Source organism: Equus asinus, chromosome 3 (genome assembly GCF_041296235.1).
Source record: "Equus asinus isolate D_3611 breed Donkey chromosome 3, EquAss-T2T_v2, whole genome shotgun sequence".
NCBI classification, from domain to species: Eukaryota; Metazoa; Chordata; class Mammalia; order Perissodactyla; family Equidae; genus Equus; species Equus asinus.
Window position 1 is genome coordinate 34,081,324 of NC_091792.1, and position 12,940 is coordinate 34,094,263.

At 41.1% G+C, this 12,940-nt stretch overlaps 1 protein-coding gene across 11 annotated transcripts in view; it reads right to left on the minus strand.

Moving 5' to 3' along the window:
- ZNF827 (zinc finger protein 827) overlaps positions 1 to 12,940 on the minus strand; it is a 163,537-nt gene that overhangs the window by 123,941 nt on the left and 26,656 nt on the right. For all 11 annotated transcript variants that reach the window (XM_044767168.2, XM_044767172.2, XM_044767171.2 and 8 more), the window contains exon 2: positions 5,978 to 7,030. In XM_044767168.2, coding sequence (XP_044623103.1) covers positions 5,978 to 7,030 — 1,053 coding nt within the window. The remainder of the gene's footprint in view (positions 1 to 5,977; positions 7,031 to 12,940) is intronic.

Consider the following 12,940-nt stretch of genomic DNA (forward strand, 5'->3'; position numbering starts at 1 on the left):
GTGTCCTTGGATTGACTGGGGGAAAAATTAGAATACTCACAATGAAGAGAAACTAAATACAAGGTGTGTGTTCAAATAGCTACCCTACTATAGCTATTTGAGATTTTTAACTGATCACGGCAGGAAAGGAAGAAGACAGAAGCCAAATGATAAAAGTAACCAGAATATAATGATCGATTTTCAAAGTTGACCATTAATCTCCCCCGGTAACATTTGCATTTTTATTTATTCAAAAATTTTCATATTTTAGTAGGGTGCCCTTCCATGTGGCTATGATACTGTTAGTTACTCTAGAGAAGGGAGGAAGTAAGGATGTATTTCTACTTTGTACGCCAAACTATTTTCAAGGAACTGACAGCTGTAAATTTCACTCAAATTTAGAGCGTAAGGAAATATGACCACTTCCTCAGAAAGAACCCCACATTCTAGAGGCAACAGGATTGAAATGTTCATAATTTTACCTAATTTACAACTGTCTGGTAAACAACTTCCACCAAATATATCACAAGCTAGTTACCACCACTGCAAACAAAACTAAATTCTGCCCAATGCTAAGAGATCCAGTGGGATAGATAGCTGCTAATTGGCTCCTTTGGACAAAACATGTTCTCTTATAGGCAATAATATTATTGAAATAAAAGAGATAATAAATGTGTGTAAAACGCCTGTCACATAGTAAATGGAAGCTATTGGTAGTAGCTGTTGTAGGAATAGTAGTGACAATAAACTCTAGTCAAAGCCTCCAAAGCAGGAAACTCACCATCAGAGCAGATGTAAATTTAAATAGCTGACATCACATGATAAATTTACAGCTCAGGGCCTGGCCCAATGTGGAAGCTTATCACTGGAGCCAAGAGGAAATAAAGCATCAGGAATTCGCTGTGCTGCTCAGGTAGGGTTCAGCTCAGCCTACACAGAACTCTGATGGCCAAATTCAGCTCAAGAGGGAAAAGAGAAAGATGGAAAAGAGAGGAGGGGAGAAGAAGAAGAGGGTGGAGGGAGGAAGTGGCTGGGGCAGGGCTGGAAGTCCTTACCTTCTTGTCTCCAGCACCCAAAACAGTGCCAGGTACAACGAGCAACTCAATAACTGTGTGTTGGACTGTAATGAGATTAAGTGGAAAGGGCTGGATAAAGAGAGTATCAAAAAATGAAACAAGTCCTGGAAACGGAAGAAAAAGGTAGAGGAAGCCGCCAGGAAGTCCCAGTGGAAGTAGTGTTAAGCCAAGAGTACATGCCTTTCACACAGTACACCAATAAACATCTTGAATGAATGTGTGTGTAACAGGGAGATGTGCACGTACTTCTGCCTCACCTATTTCCAAAATGAATTTTGGAGTAGCTGATATTAAAAATGCATACAGTGTGATTACATCATTAATAAAGTACAATGATATACGTTAAACTGTTTACAATGGACAAGATCTGTCCAAGGCAGAGACAATCTTGTAAGAGATTTGATAGAGAATTTTAAGAAGTAACGTATTTAATTCAAAAATAGAAAAAAAAAGTTTGAGTCAATACAAAAAGAGAGGCAAAAAAAGAAAAAGCAAGGAATTTTAAAGCAGGGAGGAATCTTGGAGATAATTCCCAACCAGCTCAGTTAACAGTTGAGGAAGCTGAACTGAGGTGTATACTTCAATCCCTCTGCTGGTCAGTGGCAGGGTGGGGATTAGAGCCAATCTCTTCACTTCCGGTTTGGTGCTCGACCCTATTGTCTACACATAAATCCACAAAACAACAAGACCTCACTGGGCTAAAAAAAAAAAAAAAAAAAAAAAAATCATGGAGGGTTTTATTAACTCAATTGCTTTAACTCGAGGTAGGCATTCTTAAAACAAATTTAATTGTTTTGTAGGCTTTGAAATCAAACTTTGTCTTGTTAGATCCTACGAGGCAATTCGCAGAAAATCACAATAATTCGCAAGTGGGTAGTTTCTCCCTATAGACCTTACCATACTCATCAAAGGAGTTCAAGATGCCAGGTGACCCCGGGTGTGCATAATCCGGGCACTGTCATCATCTCTAGGCCTACTAACTTACTGGTGCATATCTGCGTAGGAGGACCCATCTTCCTTCCTAACAATGTACACGGATTTAACATCTTTAATGGAATTTCTTGGGCATATCTCTCAAATGCTACTTCAGGGAGACAAAAAGCTATGTTTGCAATGGATATCATTAGGTTTACCTGTTGTTATTGATATGGATACTATCAATGCATATTTAACAACAGGTAAGTAGTCAATATAACTGAGAGACAAGTCTGATATCTTATGAGGTCTAACTTTAAACCACTGGGAAACTATAATTGAGATCCGTGACAGTCCTGAATCTCAATTAAAAAAGTTTATTTTCTAAGCAAGTTCCTGCATGTGATCATTCCCAGATTACGGCAATAATAATCATCGATCTAATGGGAGTATCTGGAGAGGTTCCCTCACTTTCTGGACTTACTATGCTTTTGCCATAATGTTAATAACATCAGATTAAAAAAAAACCAGCAGCCGGAAAACCCTATCTTTTGACCGAGAAAATATCCTTGGCTCTCAGCTGTATGAGACCAGCTTGCTTCTAAGCACATAAATTTTACTCAGGAAAATAAGATGTTTTGGAGACCCTCTCTCTGAAACTCTCCTCGTTATTTCTTTTAACTAGGAGCCTGGCATCCTGGGACTCTTGTTGGCCTTCTACAAGAAACTTTGTCTTTAAAATAAAAACCATTTATTTTATTCTGAGTTGCAACAGAACAGTAGCTTCAAAGAGAATTGAGTCAATGTGTGACATTTATCTTTATAGCAAACAGACATAATCTTCTCTCTATCGTGCCCCTTTCAGAGGAGCCGTGTAGCATGTGCTGGGGCGTGGGGTCACATGAAAGAAACCTCCTCCTCAAGTGTCACCTCTCTCTTGCAGGGGGAAAGGCTCTCCAGCGATGGGCTCTTAGAGGAATTAAATACACCATGACCTGGCGACAACCAAGTCCTGTTCAAAAAAGAGGAGTAAGGTCAGACCTAAAAGACACTTTTTTTTTCATGGTTTGGACTTCCCTTGACCTAAAGAAGGTCAAAGAAATCCTGGTGTCTAAATTACTCAACACAGGATTGGCTTTTCTAGCACATATCTCTTTGTAACTCTAGAATCAACTTTATATGCCCTTTTTGCAACATTTTGAGAAATAGCCTTAAAATGTAAGCCTTGCTTGAAATCAGGATGGTGTGCAGTCTATTTTTGTGGATTTTTTTTTTTTGCTTATTATTTGTTTATTTAAGTCATTAGGCAACAGAAACCCTTTTCCTGTTGCAAGAGGTCAGTCCACCTATCTATTTTGAACTAAACTAAGATTTCTTTCTAAGGGAAAGGGAAAAAAATAATGAGAAATGTTTAGAAACGCGGGTGAGGGCTCTCACCACATTCCCATAATGCTTTTTAGGGAGAGCCAAATTACATACGAATCCAGCCCCCAGGTTGTCCTACGACAAACAGTAGAGTGTGTAGAAGGGTGAGGGGAGGAGGAAGAAGTCGGGAGGGGAAGATAGGGAAGACCCCCTTCTCTTCCACTGAGACTCAAAACTCAGCGATCCAAGCAACACCAACAAAATCATATAAAGATAAATAACAAAATTAGATATTCTATCAACTTCTTCCTAACCCATAATCTAGTTAGGATGCTGGGAAGCGATGGCATTCGCTTTAAGTGAAAAGCGCACAGAGGCACCCTCTCCCCTCTTTCCAATCCACGCAGTAAGAAACTCGAATTTAGGATGTGTCCACATGGACACACGGAACATTTTTTGAGTGACCATTTCAAGAGCCCTCATGTTTTTCTTTGCAGCGATCTTTCCTCTGGTGTGAGTTTTACAAAAGGAATGATTCTTTAATACAATTACTCCGTCAATGGAGCTGCTTCACCAAGGCTTGGATTGCGAACAGAGGCGTGTGGGAAACAGGGGGCCCAGGTACCAGTCAATTAGCAAGGGGTTGCAGAGCCCAGATCAGAGAAGTTCCTTTCTCTCCTCTGGCAATATGAACATTTTCATTGATTCAAATAAGAAGTGTTTCAGCAATAGAATAAATTCAGTAAAAAGAAAAGAAAAACAATTCCTTATAGATCTCCATATTAAATTCTGCTGAGAAGTCTGTTGAGATGTTGGCATGGATTAAGGGCATTTAAACCAAAAAGGGAGCATATCTTTTCTCCCATGTGTATATCCTACAACAAAACAGGCGAAAAGTCCACCCCACACTGGAAGTTCATGACCTCTTTCTCAGCTTTACATGCATCCAGTCACTTGAGGGAAAAAATTCTACTTCACAACTAATACTGGTTATGTCTAAGGCACTTAAAAATGACCAAGCTGCTAGAGTTTGTCTTCAGGAGGCACAATTTATCAGCTATTTCTTTCCAAGTCTTCAGTCAACTAAAGTTCATTGTTAATTTTGTATAAACTTTTCCAAGTAACTAATGTCCAGGTGAATTTACAGTGTAAACGCCATTAATACATTTATTCAATATCCAGATACAGAATATTTATAAAATTATGTTTTACATATAGCCATCCACCTCTTTCTGCTGCTACCCCTAAGGGCTATTTCTACAAACCAGGAGTGATTTATTCCATTGCAAAGTTACCCACCTCCCTCTGCTCTTCTCCTTGTTTCCTAATTTTAGTTATTTCTCTCTTTATGTCACCAGATGGCAGGTGAGAAGTGAGGAGAAATGAAACTCAGAATTGATAAACATTTCAGGATTTTACTGACACTTCAGAAACTCTGGAGTGAATGATTTGGATCACTTCAAGTCATAACCGTTCCAGATATCCATTTTCTTAGTTCTATTCTGCTGTTTACACAAGTTTTAAAGTCATTATAATTAGTGCATATAGCTCACTCAGCAATTTAAATGGCAATTTGTCATAAATGCATCAACTTGATGTTAGCTGCGATCCTTCAGTCAATTATTTACCATTCTAAGCACTGTTCATCAATATGGCTGCAAATAATCAAAAGCTGGCTAGATACACACAACAGCACTGTTTATACTGTTGAAGACACACACAGACTACTTCCTGTACCAGTCTGGCAGGATATCCTTGAGAGACATCTGAAACTCCATACATCCATGTCCAGGACCATGAATTCATCATGTGCTCAATTTAAAAACAAACCAATACAAGAAATGATGTTTCCACCGTGAGAACTCAAGTGACTAAATTTCTCCCTCCGATGAATAACTGTGAACGTCAAGGCTCTATAAGACAGCGACTTCTCCTTTGGAAAGACTGTCCCAACAAGAAAAACTTGTGATTCAAATTTTCCACATGCACATTCCTTCAGAATCTGATTGGATTTGAATAAAATAAAGCATTTGCAGGAAACGCTTTGATTATGTTTGAATGACAATATTCTACAACAAGAAATTAGAGAAGAACAGGATAAGTGAAAAAGGCTTAAATTCCACAAAAAAGTAATAAAAATGCTAACATAAAAGTATAGAGTGTGATAAATTAGAGCAGAGTAGTTACTGATTATACAAAAGTCTGTTTGTAATGGGGGCAGCAGGAGGGTGAGCTCTCCCTTGTCCACTGTTTCAAAAGCGCTGGGGTTTTTTCTCCCCTATGTTCAACGATGCCACGTACTCCATGACAAAGATGCTTTGATCTTCCCCCATTAAATAGATCTTGTATGGACCTAGACTGAACTTGGTAAGAAAAAAAAATCATTTATATGAAAGGGAGGAGTATTGTATGTCTCTAAGATTATTCATTACCTTTCAAAAATAAAACTATTTGTGAAGTCTTTGTGTAATACATACATGAAAGACCACTACCCTGCTTACTTAAGGTATTTTGCTGCGTTCCTGCTTTTTCATTCCTGCCTCAGAGCAGATGGGGAACCCAACCGAGTAAGGCAATGAATAAGACATCACAATTTACAGTCAAAAAGACCTGCACGGTGACTGAAATAAAAGATTGCATACCTGAATTTGAGGGTTTAGAAACTCTTCCCTTAGGAACCGGGAGTAACAATAATTCCAAGGATTGTGCCGGTGGTGGCGGAGGTGGTGGCGGTGGTGGTGGAGGTGGTGGGGTTACCTTTTCTTGCTTCTTCTCTGAAGGCGGTGGCGGTAGAGGGTCCTCAGGCACCAGTGATGATTTCTCAGCCAGAAGACTCCCAGCAGCCCTTGCTGCAACCTCTTTCAGAAGGGCCGCTGAGGAGGTCATGGAAGCCAGGGAAAGGAAAGAGCTGGCCGGAGGCGGGTGTTCCTGACCAGGAGTCAAGCTTCTCTCACTGACTTTCTTGGATAAAGCTGCCAAGGTGGAACTGGCAGACTGGGAGCTAAAAGGGGAAGAAAAGGACTCAAATCGCAGGGTCTCCTCAGTCCTGGTGAGAGATTTGTCCTGCAGTACAGCATTGGCTGCAGCTTTCAGTTTTAGGATGGCTGAATCCGGGGACAAGCCGCAGGTGGTGGTTGAGTTTGGCAACCACTTACCTTGATTCCATATAAAACGGTTACTTGGAGTGTATTGGTCATTCTGTTCCTGTTTCTCAGCCAACTTCCTGGCAAGAACACTGAGCTGTTGGGCATGGTGGGATGGTGGGGAAAAGGAGAGATTCGAGCCAACGTTTACTGGGGACTCCACTCTGCCATTAGCTGTGGCTGTGGCATCGAGTTTGAGGGACCCGGCCTCCAGCAGCCGCCTCAAGTTGCTGCTCAAGGGCTTATTGGAGCCTGGGGAGTCATCGTCACACAAAGAAGACACGCCAGGGGAGAGGTGATCTTGACATGGCAGTGAGTCTCGCAGAACCTCACCGTCAAGTGCCACCAGCTCCAACGTGTGACTGCTGGGCGTGGCACTTCCCAAGGAGGTGTCCGGGGAAGTGGACTGCTCCTGGATCCGGTCCTCCAGAGACAACTTATAGTTCTCTTGGACTTCTCCATAGGATGCTTCTGATGGAGTCTCTGAAGAGTTTCCATACCAGTGCTCGCCTTCACTGAGTTCTCCCTCCGCCTCTTCCTGCCTACTAACATCTGGGGGAATTAAGAAGATGAGGTTTAATCCCAAAGTGAGCAACAAGAAAGTGTGAAGACATTTGACTGGAGTTGCTGACATGCTTCTCTTCCCTTCCACCCAAGAACCACATGAAAGACAGGAACGAGCTTACTAGAATGTCAGGTGCTGAGTCAGACAGTCTTGGCATAAGCCTGAAAGAAGGTAAAATGCTAAATACGCAAAAGCAAAACCACACTCACCTATGACATAGATTAATCTTTCTATTAATTATTCTAGATAAGTTGAAATGGAAAAGGAGGAAAGAGAAAAATGGATCTGGTAAAGAAGTAACTGGATGAAGAGACTGCTATTTTCCATGACTGGGGGAAATGGAAAGAAGTTTCAATCCTTGTTAAAAACCAGCATGACATCTTGAGTATCGAGTCAGCATTCGAGCGGCAGCCTGGCAGAGTGGGAAAACATGGGTGTGAGACCCAAGACAGCGGGAAGCTGCTTCCGCACTTTCTAACTCCATGACCTCAGGCAAGTCACTTAGCTGGTTTGATATAAGATGCAATCAATTTTTAAAAAAAGTTTATCAAAAAATGTAAATAATACCTAATATACATTATATTACAAGAACTCTACCCATTTGTTATGAAGCTTAAATTATAATAAGCATGTGACCACGTGTGGAAAACAGTCAAGTACTACATAAAAAGGAAATCTCATTGGCAAACACCATTCACATTACTGACATCTTAAAGTGAGACTATCTCCCACGTTATGCATGCCACTAATTAGAGAGGCCTCGATTCCAATCACCAACATGCCTGCCACCTTATCACAGGCAGCGATTAGTACTTTGTCCCCTCACTCCACTAAGAGTCCTCTTTAATTACTTGCTGACTGTTAATTTATCCTTCCACCACTACCACTCACTGCCCCTCAGGCCCCAGTCAGTTGGGACTCCTAGCCACTCCAGGAGCACTCATGAACTCTGTCACTTTCTACCTTTGCTCCAGATAGTCCTTCCATCTGGAGTGTCTTTCCCCAGATAACCTGTCCAATTCTGCTCAGCCGTCAACACTCAGCTCAAAGGTTCCTTCCTCACGATTCTCCTTAGAACTCTCAGTCACAATTAATCTCTCCTCACTCACTCATTCACTTATTCAACAAAGAATTATCGAGTATCCATCAGATGCCAGGCATTGTTCTAGATTGTTCCAGATTGAACAATGTTGAACAAAACAAAGATCCTGCCTTCTTGGAGCTTACGTTCCAACTGAGGAAGACAGATGTTGAACAAAATCAATAAACTAGTAAATCATACAGTAAGTCAGAGGATGATAAGTGCTATGCAGAAGGATACGGAGCAGGACCAGAAGGAGTGGGAGTAACGGTAGGAGGTGAGCTGCAATTTTAAATGGGGTGGTCAGGGCGAGGCTTCACTGAGGTGGTGACATCTGAGCAAAGACTTCAAAGTCAAGTGAGGAGCTGTGCGTGCAGCTGTCTCTGGGAGAGTGTTCCAGGCACAGGGAGTCACTGTAAAGGCCCTGAAGTGGAAACATACCTGGTGTGTCCACGGAACAGCAAAGGAAACCAGTGTGAGTAGAGCGCAGTGAGTGAAGGTCAGAGCAGTAGGAGAGGAAGTCAGAGAAATAAGACGAGAGAAATTATGTGTGTTGAAGGAGGAGGCTGTCCCGATCACCAGGACATTGAAACTCCTGAAAGGTCCTTTGCGTCTGGTGAAATTGGGAACCAATGGAGGAGTTTGGATATAATGTGACCTCCATTTTCAAAGGATTGTTCTGGCTGCTGTGTGGAAAAGAGACTACGGGTATGAGAGTGAGGGTAGAGAGACCAGCGACAAGGCTGGAACTGAGGCGAAGGATGATGGTGGCTCAGCTCAAGGTAGTTATAGGTGATGAAAAGCGGCCAGATTCTGTGCATATTTTGAATGGAGAGCCAACCTTTCTATGTTTTGTTTATGTTGATTTTATACCACTCTAAATTACCTGTCTACTATCGGCTTATCTTCTAAAAGGTGTTACTTGCTGTTCCCTGAAGACAGGAATGATGCTTTATTATCTACATATCCCACACCCTAGCACACTACCTGGTCCCTAGCAGAGTTCAATGTTTAGGGATTGAGCCAAAATTCCCCACTGTGCCAAGTTTTGCTGTATAACATGTTGTTTCCTTTCTGAATAGAAACAGCTAGACCAGTAATGCATGAACTACCAGCTAATACATTGATCTTCCTATGCTATTTAGAGAAGAAATGTCACAAATGACAAATTCTCTCTCACTAAGCTAAAGTTCGGCAACTCTCCTTCCTGAGATTCTTTATTAAGTTATCAAGAAAATGTAAAATATCAAATGGAATTTGCTGGAAAAAAAGCAGATAAAATTGAATTTTCTCTGTTAAAAAACAGTCTGGTTCCCTGTGATTTGCCACATTTCCTTCTTCCCACTTGATTTCAACATTTTTCATCTTTCCTGAAATCATCCCCCCAATGGCTTCTTGTAGCGATGCTTTTTACCAAACACCAAGCAGTCAACATCAATTTCAAAAAGTGGGCTAATTTTATGTTCCTTTGGCAAACCACCTTTCTTGATTTCAGTTTAAATATCTCATCCTTCAGAAAAATCACATTGGAACTATGCCCTATATAGTAAGAGAAGTAAAAGATTTAAAAATCACTACAGTAAGAACAGTTGAATATCTCCGTGAAGAAGCTCTTCTTTGATCTTTACTGACATTCACTAAATGAACTAACGTAAGAAAATATATGAATCAAAAGTTAAAACTTTTAGATTATATTTTTGTCATACTAGAGTAGCTGTAGATAGTCAAGATTGGTCTAGAACCAATATGATAAGGGTCAACTAACAAGGTACATAAAACCAAGGTTTTGAGAATCACAAAAAATTACAACCACATGTACAGGCTTGTCATTTTCCTGAGACTATTAAATACTCTGAAGGCTACCTGGTGGATCAAAGACACACAGCAACCTACTGCTAATGCCAGAACCAAGGACTTAAATCTCTCAGCACCTGGCCCAGGGCTGCTCTGCAAAGCCCCACTACGCAGTCTGCCAGATGCCTTCTGAATGGCAACTTCTAGCAAGCTCTGAGCAGCTGCCTTCCCACCCCGAGTCATCCATCTTTCCACCTTCTAGAAAGAGATATCAGCAAGAGAATTTTCATAGATAAGGACAGTATTCACTCTCCATCTTAAATCATTAAGAGGTAAGTACTCATTATACTCTGATCTCTCCCTTCTCTCTCTGCCTCTTTTTTGCTGCAGTCAAAAATTGATTCAAATGCCTACAGAATTCAGCACGTCTCCTGGCAAAGCCCCAAAGACAAGCTTAACTTCCTCCCCCCTCCACAACCTCAGTGAGCAAAAATATTCCCCCCTCCCAACGTGCTAAAGGAGGTAAGTGTGTCAAAAACTAAAGTTGTCAATTCAGACTCTAATCTTATCAGCAGTGATAAGGAGATCCGAACATTCCTGAATGATACAAATAGCTGATATCTACATTTAAAGTAACTTTCCTAACCTTGCCAAAACAAACAAACAAAGCGTTTTTTAAACAGACCGGCTGATGTCCTCTAAAATATCTGGATATTTCTCAATCATCCATTCCTCCGTTCTTAGCAGACATAGTCACTCAGATACACTTTCTTCTGGACTCCAAGAAAACTCGGATCCATAAAGAATATTTTTTAGGCTGCCCGGTGGCTGAGTGGTTAAGTTTGCGCAGCAGGTTCACGGGTTCCGATCCTGGGCATGGACCTACACACTGCTCATCAAGTCATGCTGTGGCGTCCCACATAGAAGAACTAGAAGGACTTACACCTAGGATATACAACTATGTCCTGGGGCTTTGGGGAGAAAAACAAAAGAATATTTTTAAAGTCATAATACTCTATTAATCGGTTTTCCGAAGATGCTGCTACTGAAATTGAGGTTATTCAAGTAATAAACCCACCAAATAATTTTAAGGTATGACTTAGAAAGAGCCAGACCAGAAACCTGAGGAGAAATATATCTGAAATTATTCTGGCGTCCCCTGAGATCGAGCAAGAGGTGAGGGAAGAGAAATGAATGAAGAAAAGGTGGGGCCGCCCAAAGGTTAGAGAAAAATCCTAAGAGGCACAAACAAATATGCTTTCAGTTGACAAAACAGCAGCAAGAAGGATTTTTCTCCCACAGATATTTTTGCCCTCCGTCTGCTCGCTCTTTTCACATTCAACATCATACGGGAGGCGTTCTTGAAGGCTGCACGGGTCCAGGTATGGGGAGCTCCCCTGCGGCGGGGTCTGCACCCTCCCAGCACCTTCCGCACGACGGGATGAGAAAAGGCTCTCTCATCCGGAAGCTCAAAACAAACCACTCCTGCAACCTAAGGGATTAATTTATTGGACACCACGAACTTTAGAACAAGCAAGGCTTTGCCTCTGACTCTCTTTCACAATCTGAGACGCCCCCGGGCAGCGAGACAACTCCGTTTTCCTATCTGTCACCAGCACAGAACCGTGGCATGTAGTCGCAAAGCCGCGCACATCCCGCGTCCCGCATCCGCTTCCTGTGCACAGGCACCGTGGATTTCAAAGCTTTCCCAACTTAAGCCTCGCTCCGGGGGAAGCCTCTGAAGGGCCGATGTAAATAACTTCCTTGTAAATACATTATTTTTAACCTCCACAATAGGAAGCTATTTCCATTGCTAATTTACAACCACCTATGTTTCTGACAGCCAGGTTCACACTCATTCCTGTCAATTTTACACAACAGTCTGTTTTCGTGTGTTTTTCACTTTAAATCAGAAACTCAGAGAATTAAGAATAGAAATGGTGCAATTACAGAATGAAAGTATGCTGAATAAATTTTGTTTCCATGTGGCGAATATTTCTCCTTTGGGGAAAACAAAACAAAATTCCACTACCTAACACATTTATTTATAATTCAGTTCTCAAGCAGAAACTCAGTAACTCGATATCCACAACTCTGGCTGCATTTTTTTTTAACTCACTTCCTTTTCGGTTTGACAGTTTTAATCAGACGCATTTAATTGGACCAATATTCAACTCAGAAGATCCTCGTTCAGAAAGAGCAGGAGCAGAGAGAGAAAAAAATATAAGAAAGAGAGCTATTAATTTTCATGCCTTTTGGCTGAGGTTGAAGCAACTGGAGATAAAAGCTCCATTTCTAAATCTACCCACAAACCATTCCCGCCAGTTGGTCCACATGAATCTAACCAGCAGGTTTTGAAGAGAACAAGGCTCAAATTCCCAGGACTCGCTTGAATGGAGCTGACTCATGGTCAGTTCTCCGGCAAGCCACACTCCCTTCTTGTGACTGCAGGTGTGCTCACCTGGTACCTACCAACTGACCTTCTGGCTCATTTCCATCTAAAAATCTTTCAAGTTTTCTCTTTCCACCTAATACACATTTCTAGCTAAATAACCATGCCTATCTTTTAAGGCCACACATCTCTAACAGTATTATCAGTTACATCTGCAGTACCTACCTCAAATCGTACTACCAACTTTTCCATGCAATTTTATACAAAAGTGGTTGTAATTGACTTAATTCAATAAACATTTACTGAGCAGTTACTATGTTCAGGGAACTGTTCTCTGAATGATTAATTGTCCAGGAATTAACCATTCTGGAAAGATTTATTCCAATGGTGCAGGTGGCTATGAAAACAGCCCTCGAAGGCTGAAGAAGATTTTAACAGATGATCTTGGAAATTCATTTATAAGCAGGCTTGCTCCTCTTCAAACTATCAAACCAGAAATAGCCCAGTCATGAAGAAAGCTAATATTCAGGTGATGTATCTTCGATAAATCAACCTAATGAAAAATTTTTTATATTCTTAATTCTTCACATTTTAAAAAGATACCATTATTGATTTGTTAAGGCCAGATTT